The 12,133-nt window shown below is 59.7% G+C and overlaps 1 protein-coding gene across 1 annotated transcript in view; it reads right to left on the reverse strand.

Moving 5' to 3' along the window:
• Positions 1–5,863: 5,863 nt before the first annotated feature.
• LPCAT1 (lysophosphatidylcholine acyltransferase 1) overlaps positions 5,864–12,133 on the reverse strand; it is a 41,384-nt gene continuing 35,114 nt past the window's right edge. The window contains exons 12-14 of the mRNA XM_069492419.1: positions 10,554–10,652; positions 7,525–7,666; positions 5,864–6,207 (exon numbers count right to left, since the gene is read on the reverse strand). Of these exons, the coding sequence (XP_069348520.1) occupies positions 6,023–6,207; positions 7,525–7,666; positions 10,554–10,652 (426 nt within the window). The 3' untranslated portion in view covers positions 5,864–6,022. The remainder of the gene's footprint in view (positions 6,208–7,524; positions 7,667–10,553; positions 10,653–12,133) is intronic.

The following is a 12,133-nucleotide window of genomic DNA, read 5'->3' on the forward strand; positions in this document are numbered from 1 at the left end:
TACATAATTACGTCTCCCCCCACCGGTGGCTTTGTTATTACTGAGAAAATCGTGTTAAAATCTCCACTGATGCTGATATATTTCTCCTTCTGATCCTGTCATTTTTGCTTAAAATGTCTTAAGCTGGGTACATATGCCTTTAAGATTATTGTGACTTCCAGTTGAACTGAACCCTTTCGCACCGAGACATGTCTGGACCTCACTCTGGCCTGTCCCCTGCTCTGAACGCGCCCTCAGTACACACCCACCGCGCCAAACCCGCTTCTACAGCTGCGTTTGCAGGTTACAAACACGTTTCCCGTCCTGTGATTTCCAGTCTGTGTTTCAACAGCCCATAGTCAGGTACTTGACTTTTTATTTAGCCTAACAACCGTCCTTCAGGAGTTTTTGGTCTATATTTTACGTGCTGATACGATTGCATTAAGTTTACCGCTTTGCTGTTTGTTTTAAATTTATGTTATCAGCCCTTGGAGCTTTTCTTCTTTCTTTCTGGCTTAGTTTGGTTAAGTTAATACTTAAATCAACCAGAGCTCCGGTTCTGTTTTCTTGGGCTGAGACAACACACAGCGTAGCCCACTGTAGTCCACCTGTGCGGAACCCCAGTTTGAGCCGGGACGTCGTTGGCAACGCAGCATCTCAACTTCCGCTTACTTAGAAACGCCTTGCCCCGAGTCTTGAAAGACATTGTTTCAGCACAGAATTCTCGGCCGACAGCGTCAGTGTCTGACCTTGGGGGGCCCCCAGCTGTCGGGCCGTGTCGTCCTCACCCTGCTCCCTGACAAAGCGCCTTCTCTCCCGCGGCTTTCCGGCGCCCTCGTTCCGGTGGCTCCCGCGCTGTGCTCTGCGCTGCCGGGCTGCACTTCCGCGTGTTTATTCTGCCTGGTGCTTACGGAGCTTCTGGAGGTCCACGTTTATAGATTTGGAAAATTCTGGCCATTATTTTGTCAAATAAAGTTTGTGTTCTGCCCTCTTGCCCCGGGGCTCGACTGGGCGTGGAGGACCCCTCGGCCTTGCCCCCGGGGCGCTCGCGCCTCGCGGCTTCTGCCTGCTCTCTCCCTGAGCTCCGCGGGGCCGCACGCAGCCACCTCTCCAGGCTCGCTGGTGTTCCCTCTCGCAGCGTCCTGTCCGGGGACGGCAGTGTGGTGACGTGGCCGCCTCTTCCCAGCCACCCCGTCTCCTCGGCAGAGTCAGGCACACGGGGCCTCGCAGTAGGGGGACAGGGACCACAGCGCAGGCTGACAAACCAACAGCACGGGCTCACGTGGTCACCGCAGAATTCCCTGCTTGTCAGAAGCACCGTCCAGCCTCGGCCCCCGTGTGGCTCCACTCCTGGCAAGGCCTAGCTGGTCACGCGGGACCCGCCCACCACGGAGGGGACTGTCTCCTCGTGTCACACACCTGTTCCAGAGGCGGACGGGTCTTCTCTGCCATCAGTGCTTCCGCCGGTGCCACCTGTGGACCGTTGTGTCTGCTTCACCGTTGCCCGCCTCCTGTCACAGTGCTGAGGGCGTTGTTTTGCCGCAAAGGCAGCGCGGCAGCGGCACACATGCGGAGTCCCTTTCCGCCACGTTCCCCGCCACCCAGAGGCAGCTGTTCTGCTGGCACGGAGGGATGACTTCTTGAAACTTTGGGCACGCCGCCAGCGGGGAGACAGCCTCACAGATGTGGACCAGCACACGGTGCCACCTCACAGCTGAACAACGTCTGTAACGCCAAGGGTGGGACCAGGAACGGTTCTTGTCACCACCACATCCAGCATTCACCGCAGGGTGGTTTGTGTTACTGTCAAAACATCCTGACCCTCCTTGGGGTGGCCCTCTCCGAGAGGTTACATGTCCCCCACTGCTGCATTCGGGTGTGGCTGTGTGGCTCGCTCTGGCCAGTGAAATGGGTGGGATTGACGTGTGTTCGTTCTGCATCTAGTCTGCGGTTTGTCACCTCACTTTTCCCTGTGCCATTTGACTGGCAGAGTCTGGGGGGCTGCGCTGCCAGGCAGGGGAACCGGGACACTGACACTGAGCTGACCCACCCCAGAAACCTGGTGACAGCCCCTCTCCTTTGCTGGCCCCAAGTGCGGGCGGGACGTCCGTCACTGCAGCAGGGCCGGCCCACGCGGACTGACGCTCCCACCACGTTTTCCCTGTTCTCCGAGACACCTGGCTCTTCCGCTTTAAAGGTCTTAGTTCCCAAGGTGGGGACGGTCCTCCTGGGGCCACCTGGCCGTTCCCTGCACCACGAGCTCCGGCCACCACCAGCTACGGGGGCTGCTCACGAGGCTGATCTCGCAGGGAGGAGAGTGTCCTGTCTCGGACGGGACGACTCGTGCCAATGACGGGGCTGCTGTCACCATCTTTGGAACCCAGGATGGTGGCTGGGCACTTCTGGGAACTCTCATGACGAAATTGTGACTGATAAAGGCAAGATGATGAAGGCTTCAGACACTTGGAGTGAAAGTCGAATCCTCTCACGAGGTGCAGAACCCCGACCCCCCAAGCCCCGGTCGGGGCCAAGGAAGCAGATGGTGGGAGGCGGGTTGTGGCCACTGACCACGATCTAACCAGCGACGCACACGAGGCGGCAGCGAGTGTGCAGACCGTGCCCCCAGCTTGGTTTGGGGGTGCATGTGTGTGTGTGAGCAGCGTGCCGTCCTGCCGGGGTGCGTGTGCATGTGTGTGTCACGCGTGCCATCCTGCCAACCACGCACTTTCCCAGCTCCAGCAGCCTACTGCTCTACACAGGCAATGTCAGTGGTCAACTCTGGGACGTGGCTGCTGTCAGGAACACCCGGGTGGGTCTGTGAGGGTTCCAGTGTGAACGTTCCCCAGAGGAGGACAGGAAGACTCACAGGACTCGACTTTTCTGGGCAAAGGTAAGAGCGTCTGTATCTGGAGGAGCGGCCAGCCGTGGGCTAGGCCACGTGCAAGGCGTGCGTCTGCGTGTGGATGCCGCGTGGCGGTCTGGCCCGCTGGGCTGCACACTGTGCTCTGCTGCAAGGCGGGGGACCCTCCATCGGCTGCTCTCTGGGCTGGGGGGGCGGTGGGCAGCGAGCGGGGCGGGGCAGGTGGCGAGGGGGACGGGCAGGGAGGGACAGGCTGACTCTCCCCACCTCTGGGTTCTGGCGCAGTTTCCAGAGCTGAAGTAGCAGCCGAGTTCACTCCCGTGTGAGAGTGGGGAGCGGGTCACTGCACCCCACTCCTGCACAGCCTGGTTCCATTGCTGGGTGGCGGAAAGGAGAGCTGGAGAAGCTGAGGCACGTGCGGTGACAACCACCCATCCCGCAGAGCCGCTGTGGGCACGCGGCCCGGTGGTCCCTCTCTCCTCCGGCCTTTCCCAGCCGGTGCTTAGCGAGAGCTCCCAGCCCAGCTTTGAATGTGACACGCGCAGAGTGTGTCTTTGTTTTACCTGCTCTTTACCTGAGAAACTAAAACATATTTAATCATTTTAAAAGGCAACGTTCATTTATTACATTAAAGATGGCAAATGCATAAAAGCACGAAGGGAATAAAAATTGAAATGTCATTTTGGTGCACAGACTTCCCTCCTCCCTGAGGGGTCAGGCCACGCAGACCTGCCTCTCTGACCTACTTTCCTGAACAATATAGTTGTCACCCGATCCTTAAAGCTGGTGGCTACAGAAACTTGATTTTTCATGTTAAGTGTTTGGGAGTGTAACTCATTAGCTCTATTTCTTTTACTTCTATTTCTGAATCTTTTGCTGACTTACTAGGACTGCACTCAAGACCCCTTTTTCTTTCTGCCTGACAAACATGCTTACAGTCATACGCTTCGTCTGGGGACATTGCAGGAATCAACTCACAGGTAGCAGACGGCCACCCACGCCTGAGTCCTGCAAGGGGTCGCTGCCACCCACGTGACGTCAGACCCTCCAGAGCAACCTTTGCCACCAGGAAGGCTTTTCCTGCAGAATTTCAGTCACCGTGTTTTCCCCGAGAGCCAGAGCCGCAGCAAGGAGGCGCCTGGGCCGGTTCTCCGGGCACAGTGTCAGAAACGTCTGCTGTCTTTTCATCAACCCCACGCAACACACTGCGAGTACACAAGACTGTAAGTTTTATTCATTCCACTGAAAATCCAAAGTTCTTTGCCAGGCGACCAGCCGTGACCTCGGGTCCCCACAGGGCCCTGCAGCCGGCCGCGCACTATGTACATTCACAGCTCTGAACGCCCGCGGGCTCGGCGCTACTGCGCGAGAGAAAAGAGAATCAGGAGGAACAAACATCCACTCGAGTCTGTGTATCAGGGTTGTTTTCCTGAAAATGCGCCGTGCATTTCATTCAGAACCCGTCATGCGCAGACCTTGGGGCAGGAAGCCGCCCGGCCCCCCTCCCCCCAGAATATCTTAGTTCATTGACCCCTTCATTGGCCGTTTATGGGCTTTTCTCTTTTAGAAACGAACCTTTATGCCTATTCTATAGCTATAAAAGAACTGCTGTTCGCTGCCAAGGCTGCGTTAGGGAGTCTCCCGCGTCCAGCGAGCCCAGGCTGGCCCTGCTCCCGCCCCGCGGTCCTGGCGGGCGGACGCGGACCTCTCCGAGGTTAGTAAACGTCTCCTTCTGCATTACTGGCCTGGTGGTCACTTTCTACAGAGATGCTCCAAATAGAAAAACCGATTCATCTCAGAAATAAAAAAATGTTTTTCCAAATAAACCCAGAGGCTTTGCTTTAGGAAACAAACTAAAGTCTACGGTTATTGTGCTTTAGGGATAGTTTCTAATTAAGCCATAATAAAATGATGAAAAAGGTGATGGCATGAAGCTAAAGGTCACGCCAACACGTGCCCGACCCCAGTGGCTGCAGCCCCCTTCCTCTCTGACCCTAAAAGGGGACCCAAGTGCCCGGCCCGAGGCAGCGGGTGCTGCAGGGAGGAGCCGTCCGGCCGCCAGACACCCGCCAGACACCCTCGTGGCCTCCGCACGCCGGGGAGCTACGGCTGCTGCGCTCGCCCCTCCTCACCGGAAAGCCAGCCCACTCGGGGCTGCCCCCCCATCGCCATGGAAACCGGAGGAGAGGCAGCAGCGCGCGTCCAAGGGGACCCGCCGTGCGGGTGGGGAAGGAACCGCCCGTCTGGCCCCCAGTCTCTCGGTCGGTGGCACGGGGGCACCGACACCCCAGCTGCCGGCTTCCAGCTGTGACCCCGCCTGATGCGTTTGCCAACATTCAGTGCGTTGATTGCAGTTTAAGCTACAATGAAGTAGATTGCGTTATATTGAAACAGAAATACCAAACCGGTAACGTCTATAAAAAAGAGGGGTATTTGAAAAGGATTAAGAAAAGCAGAAAAAGTATTTTGGGGCCAGGAGCTTGTGGCCAAACCTCCCCTGGCCCAAACGGGAGGGGAGGAGAGGGTTTACCCGGTAGAGAGAGGCGACAGGGATTTAGGTCAAAGCCCAAAACAGCCTCGGATGCTATCAAAAAAAGGCCTATAAATAAATATTCTCTGACCCTAAAAGGAAAAATGAAGTAGAAAAACAATTTTCTTTTTTTAAAAATGTGGAATGTTTCCTGAAGTACCTAAATGAAATTTATAAAATATTCGCGAGTTCCCGCACAAATATAGAAATGTTTAAAAATCAGACGACGCGCGGCCACGCTGTGACCCACGGAGGTGGGCGGGGCTCCGCGGGGCCCGGCGCAGGTGGCAGGTGACGCCGCAGGTGTGTCGTGTGCACAGGAGGCCCCGCCCCGCGCACGAGGGCGCCAGAGACTGGCGGACGCGGCGGGGACGCGGCGCAGAGGGAGCACCGCCCTGCACCGCACCGCCGCCCTGCACCGCACCGCCGCCCTGCACCGCACCGCACCGCACCGCACCGCCGTGCCTTCCAAACTTCCCACCGCCGGCTCTGAAACGGAGACTCTTCGCAAAGACACAGACAAAAACAAACCCCAGACTTCCGGAACCCGGCCCGGAGGCGGCGCCCGCCCGGACAGCAGGAGCGGGAGTGAGACCCGGACTCGCAAGCAGGCTCGCGGCTGCGCGGGGGTCGCGTCTCTGCGCAGCCCCGTCCTAGTCCAGTTTCTTGCGGAAAGGCCTCCTGCCAGCGTCCGAGCCGTCGGGGCTGAAGTCGGTGCAGAAGCCGTTGGGGGTTGGTGCGGGCGGGGTCTGTGCACAGCTGTCGAAGCGCGTCTGGTCCGGATACAAGTACTCCTCCGCGAAGTCGGGGTACGCTTCTGCAAACCGGCTGAAGTCGGCTGGAAAGATAAAGGCACCTTTGGTCACTGGGGTCTCGGGGGAGCAAACGCCTAGAATCTGGGGGCTCCTTTCCCTGGGCCCTCGCGCCATGCACCCTCCTCGCGCCCTCCTGGGGAGGGTTAGACTCGTGTGTCGGTGCTTTGAGAGGGGAGAGAACTCGTACTGAGCTGCTCTTTGCTGTGCACTAAATCGTCCTGAAAACACAGGGCAGGTACCCTGTCCTGTTAGCTATTCCCGCTTTGCGGAAAATCTAAAGCAAGCTTGTGATTCTGAATTCGGCAGGTACATCCTGGGGACATGGCACTTCTGGTTTAGGGGCGAGACCGAGTGTCCAGGCAGTGATCTGACCGTCTGCGCGGGGTGTCACAGATCGCAGGCGCGGCAGCCCTGGGAGCCCGAGGGCGAGGGCACCCTCCACATCCCCTGGGTGTGCTCTCCACGGGCAGAGGCGCCCGGGGCTCCCGCGTGTGGCACTGCAGAGAGGTTTGGTGGCCCTCAGAAGACTGAGGCAGGGGGCTGTGTAGACACTCAGAGCCCGGCCACCTCGTGGAAAACCCCAGAAAGGCTTTCACTGGACAGTGCGGTGGGTCCCCGCTCACCACACAGCAGCAGCAGAACCCGAACACACCAAAGCGCTGCGCCCACCTTCCACCCCCACACTCCCCCCCACGCACACGCACACGTCTGACGCCTGGGGGCAATTCTGAAAACACACCCAGACAAGATGTGAGCGACAGCCATTGCAGAGATTTCCTCTGTCTTCTGAGCAAATGCCTACTCGCTCTCGTCCTGTTTTCAGGGGTTCACAGAAACCAGCCAGGGCTGCATCTGCACAACCTCTCGCCCTCGAGCGGCTTCGGGCACCCCAGTATGATGCAAGTGTCTCCCTGAGAGTCGGCCCCGCCCTTCCCTTCTCCGGGACCCCCACGCCCTGCGCTGCCCTTGGGTTTGTTTTCTCACGTCAGGCTTCGAGGGGGCAGGAACGTGTAGACAAGTCCCCGCAGCGAGCCAGCTCCATGGGCTCCCTCCCTCCCCCCGGGGGACCCTGACCCGGCCCAAGAGGGCCACAGTCTCTGCAGACAGCGTCCACAGTGGGGCCTGGAGCTTCAGAACTGGCTTGGCATTCGGTGCTATAAACTGCCTGAAGAAATTGGGTTTGAAAACTCCCACCCACCTGGCCAGGTTTCAGGAAGGACCTTTCTTCTGAGGAGTTTCTGTGTTGCAGGAGATGGCAGGGCAGCCTGGTACTGGCTCCTGGGGACACTCTGCTGGCACCCCCAGGCCACCCACAGTGTGAGCCCACTCCCGCCGCTCACCGAATGTGATCGTCCCCTTCTCCTCCTCATCGATGGCTCGAAAGAGGTCGGTCACAGAAAGCTCCGCCACCCCCAGGGCAGTCTTGAGGATGCAGGACAAGGAGCCCTCGTCTATGCTGCCGTCCTCCGGGGACCCGTACATCTGCAAGGCAAAGCGAAACGTCACCTCGAGGCCGCCGTCTCTGCCTGGACAGGGCGGCTCTGGCCCCACGTGTGTCTGGGCTGTCCCCCTTCTCAGAACTGCCGGGCACCCGTGGGCCAGGCGGCCGGGGACGCGGACGCTGCTCACCCGGCCCACGGAGACGGATGAGCAAGGCCACAAGCTCAGTGCGGCTGGAGCCCAGTGGCCCGGCCTGGGGCTGCCTAACGGAAACACGAGAAGGAACCTTCCGTGGCCACAGACTCGCCAACGAGAGGAGCCGGGTTTCAGGTCCCCTCCAGCTTGGGGGACCCGGGCTACAGAGGACACGTCCACAGACATGGGCAAGCGGACGACTGTCAGCATCGACGGCTCTGGACCCCGCAGAGAGAGAGCGGACGTGAGGGGCAGAATGAGACGGTAGAGGGGAGGTGAGGGGCTCCTGCACGGCCGGGGTCACAGCGACCGGGATGCGGGACTCGAGCTCCAGTCTCAGCCTCAGCCTACCCCTCCTGCCCCAACGCTGGAGGCGGCTCCCGGCCCTCGGCGAGCCCAGCCCAGGACCCGCGCCTGCGGCAGCTCCCGAACCAGGGCTCCCCTCCCCGCTTCACATGGACCCTGTGCCTGGGAACCTACCCTGCCCCTGGATGCGTGTCCCCTCAGGGCCCGACTCCGCCCAGCCCCTCTCGGATCCAGCCCTTGGGCTTCCTCAAACCCTCCCGCCCAGCTCAGGGCAACCCGGTGGTGACTGTCCTCCCCACCCACCTCCTCCATCCGCATCATCCACATTGTCACCCCAGCCGTTCTCCTTGTCTGGGGCATGGTGTCCCCAGGGATCCCCTGACTCCGAGCCCCCCATGGCTCACCTCCTCCTGCCACACACCTGCCTTCTAAGAGTTCCCGCCACATCCCTACCTAGACGTGGCTGCCACGGCTGGGGTCTGTCCTGCTCTGCAGGAGATGCTGAGCCCTGAACCCGGCCATGCACCACGTGGCGCTCAGCGGTCTTGCTCGTGAGAAGCACCCGGCAGCTCCTGGGCCTCCCCGACAGCTGCCCGGCTGGGCGCGCCTTCCCTCCCGGGACACTTGCACCGCCGCCCCTGCAGACCCAGGTCTGCCCAGGCTGGTTCCCACGAGGCACCTGTCCTCCCAGGCTCTCCCTCCCCGGGGAACCTGTGCACCGACAGCTCCCAAATCTTCCCTGGTCTAAATCTCCTACTTTTAGCTTTGCTGAATCAAATATATGCAGAGTAGCCCATCCTGGTGTAGCTGGAGCCTCAAATAAGCGAAACCCAAGTCACCAGCCGGGCCCTCCGCCAGTCCCAACTGCGGCTCAGCCCCGGAGGTCACAGGACCACGGTGGCTGCTGCGGGGGACACGGCAGGTTACTCTGCTTCGGAGTTTTGAAAGATGAAAGCAGAACAGGTCGTATTTCTATATTCAGAAATGATTCACCTAGCACTCCGGGAGGCCGAGGCGGGCGGATTGTTTGAGCTCAGGAGTTTGAGACCAGCCTGAGCAAGAGTGAGACCCCGTCTCTACTAAAAATAGAAAGAAATTATATGGACAGCTAAAAATATGTATAGAAAAAAATTAGCCGGGCATGGTGGTGCATGCCTATAGTCCCAGCTACTCGGGAGGCTGAGGCAGGAGGATCGCTTGAGCCCAGGAGTTGGAGGTTGCTGTGAGCTAGGCTGACGCTACGGCACTCACTCTAGCCTGGACAATAAAGCGAGACTCTGTCTCAAAATAAATAAATAATATTAATTAAAAATAAAAACGATTCAGAGGCTGCAGGAGGAAACGCTGGGAAGCAGGACTGAGGTCTCGAGGGGTCGGCAGAGACCTTCAGGTTTTTATTTTCCACCTTTCTGAGTTGTTAGAGTTTTTACCATGGGCACGTCTGAAGGTTTCATACAGTAATAATAGTAACAAAAAGAAAGCAAAAACAGGAAACCCCAGAAGTACATTAAACACTGGAAATTTCTACTAGAAAACCTCACACAGGTGTCTCTGGGATTCTAAGTGTTATCAGTGTCACAAACACGATTTTGTGCCTCAACAACCAGCCCGGGAGGGATCTGAGCGGTAACAGGGGAGGTGCACACATCCTCACGCGTGTCCCAGCAGACCCGCCCGAGTGTGCCCAGGGGAGGTGTCCCAGGGCCAGCAGACGAGGACAGTGGCCGTGCCTTTAGGAACTGGTGACACTGAGAGGTGCAGGCTGCAGGCAGAGACACGAGAAGGGTGGCCCGAAAGAGAGAGTCAGGCAGATGACCCAGGGGTCAAACCCACAGTCAGGGCAAGGTGACAGCTGCAGAGCGACCTGAGCCGCGGCTCTCGGGCGCAGCGAGTGACCACGACCTGTCAGGACGCCTGGGTGCCGCTGTGTGTGCCCCACCAGGCAGCCCGTGGGAGGGATCGCCCGTCCCCAGGGTCACTGCAGGGCGGTGCGTGTTGTCACCCACTGTGGGATCCGCCGGGGAAGAACTGCCCCAGTACACGCCCCTCCTGTCAGTGGGGACCGGGTGGTCACCGTCCTCTCCAGGGGGCGTGTCCTCGGCCTTCCACGGCCTGACAGGTCATGGTCTGGCGCTGCACCTGAGAGACGCGGCTCAGGTCACTGCAGATGTGCTGACACTCAGCGTGTGGTGGCGTGACACCCGCCAGCCCCGCGCAGGTGCCCCAGGGCCGGGAAGGACCCCGATCTATGTCTTTATCGGGAGTGTTCATTGCTCGTTTCAGAGAACAGCCAGCACGTGCTCACGGACAAGCATCTTGTAGGCAGGTGACCGGTTTATCGATACCACAAGCACCTGCAAAGCGGATCCCAAGTCCGACGTGGCTGCGTCTCACCGTCCCGTGTCAAACCCAGGAAACCTGCACTTGCCTTGAACGCCAGCCGGATGGTGTCCAGGGTCTGGGCGGGCCGGCAGACGACAGACAGGGCCACCACGTACTCCCGCAGGTCCATCTTGCCCCCGCCGCCCTGCGGGGAGAGACGCTGTCAGTGGTGCACGGCCCGGGCGTTGCCAAAGCGCCAACTCAGCCTCCCTTGACGTCACCCACATGAAAGGCGCAGTGTGGGAGAACATTCGTGACCAACTGGATTCTCCAAGGTCACCGTGCTGTGTACTTTTTTGGGCCGTTCTCGAATTCTGTGACACGGCCACATGACGCTTCTCAACAAAGCCATGTAAAGGCAAGACCGTCACCTGCCGAGACTTGGATTTCAGAAACACAGACCAGCAAACACCAAGGCCTGTTTGGGGCTCCGAGCACCTAGTCTGGTTATGGAGACATCAGGGCTCGGGACGCAGGGGAGCCCAGAGCCAGCACCAGCTGCCAGCCCAGCGTGGTGGCTGGGGACCTCGGCCTGTGCTCCGCTGGCACTCTCAGGACACGCTCAAGCCTGCACAGGGCAGGGCCATGCGGCGCCAGGGCCAGGCCAGGGCTGCTGGGGAGGGGGGCCTGCACCTCTGATGGCACTGGGGACGGTCAGGACACGCCTGCAGGGTGTGCCCGGGCCCAGGAAAGGACCACCCCACCAGAGAGCACGCAGTGAGAAGGAGCACCTGCGGCGGAGGGAGGAGTCCCTGGTCAGAGATGAGGAGGTGAGGAGCACCCCAGCGTGGAGGGAGGACTCCCTGGGGAGAGGAAGAGGTGAGGAGCACCCCAGGGTGGAGGGAGGACTCCCTGGGGAGAGAGGAAGAGGTGAGGAGCACCCCAGGGTGGAGGGAGGACTCCCTGGGGAGAGAGGAAGAGGTGAGGAGCATCTGGGGTGGAGGGGGGACTCCCTGGTCAGAGAGGAAGAGGTGAGGAGCACCCCAGGGTGGAGGGAGGACTCCCTGGTCAGAGAGGAGTGAGGAGCACCCTTGGGTGGAGGGAGGACTTTGACACAGTTGTTGCTCCTCTACCCCAGTGTCAACCACAGGCTGGGGTGGGGCACACACAGGTTCCTGGGGCTCTTCTCAGGGGACAGGGCCACTTTCCCCACAGTAGACCCAAACTGCCCTCAAGGCCTGGGCACAGGGTGGTGTGGGGAGGGGTTGGGCGCAGGCAGGCGGAGTTAGTGTTGACCCAACCACCGTGAGTCCCAGCTCTGGGAGGCACCTGGCCGCTGGCCCTGAGGTGCCACGTGTGACATGGAGGACACTTTTACCTCCAAAGATCACTGTGAACCTGAAGCAGCTGAAAGTACAAAGTTAGCAACACACACGCCCTGCTGTAAGTTACCCGGGAACGCTACGCGCTGCACCAGTGTTCGCTGTTTCGTACCTGGAACCCGCGCTGTGAAGCGCCGGAGTGAAAACGCAGCCACAGCGGTGGCTCCTACAGACGCCACCTGCCCCGAGATGCAGCTTAAGCTGCCTCTGTGTCAAGGGCCTTGCTGCCGGGACGGCCGTCTGGTCTGGAGTGGGGGTGGGGCACTGGGCCACGCAATGGGCTGCGTCGTCAGGGGACCGAAGA

The sequence above is a fragment of the Eulemur rufifrons genome, chromosome 17 (assembly GCF_041146395.1).
Source record: "Eulemur rufifrons isolate Redbay chromosome 17, OSU_ERuf_1, whole genome shotgun sequence".
NCBI classification, from domain to species: domain Eukaryota; kingdom Metazoa; phylum Chordata; class Mammalia; order Primates; family Lemuridae; genus Eulemur; species Eulemur rufifrons.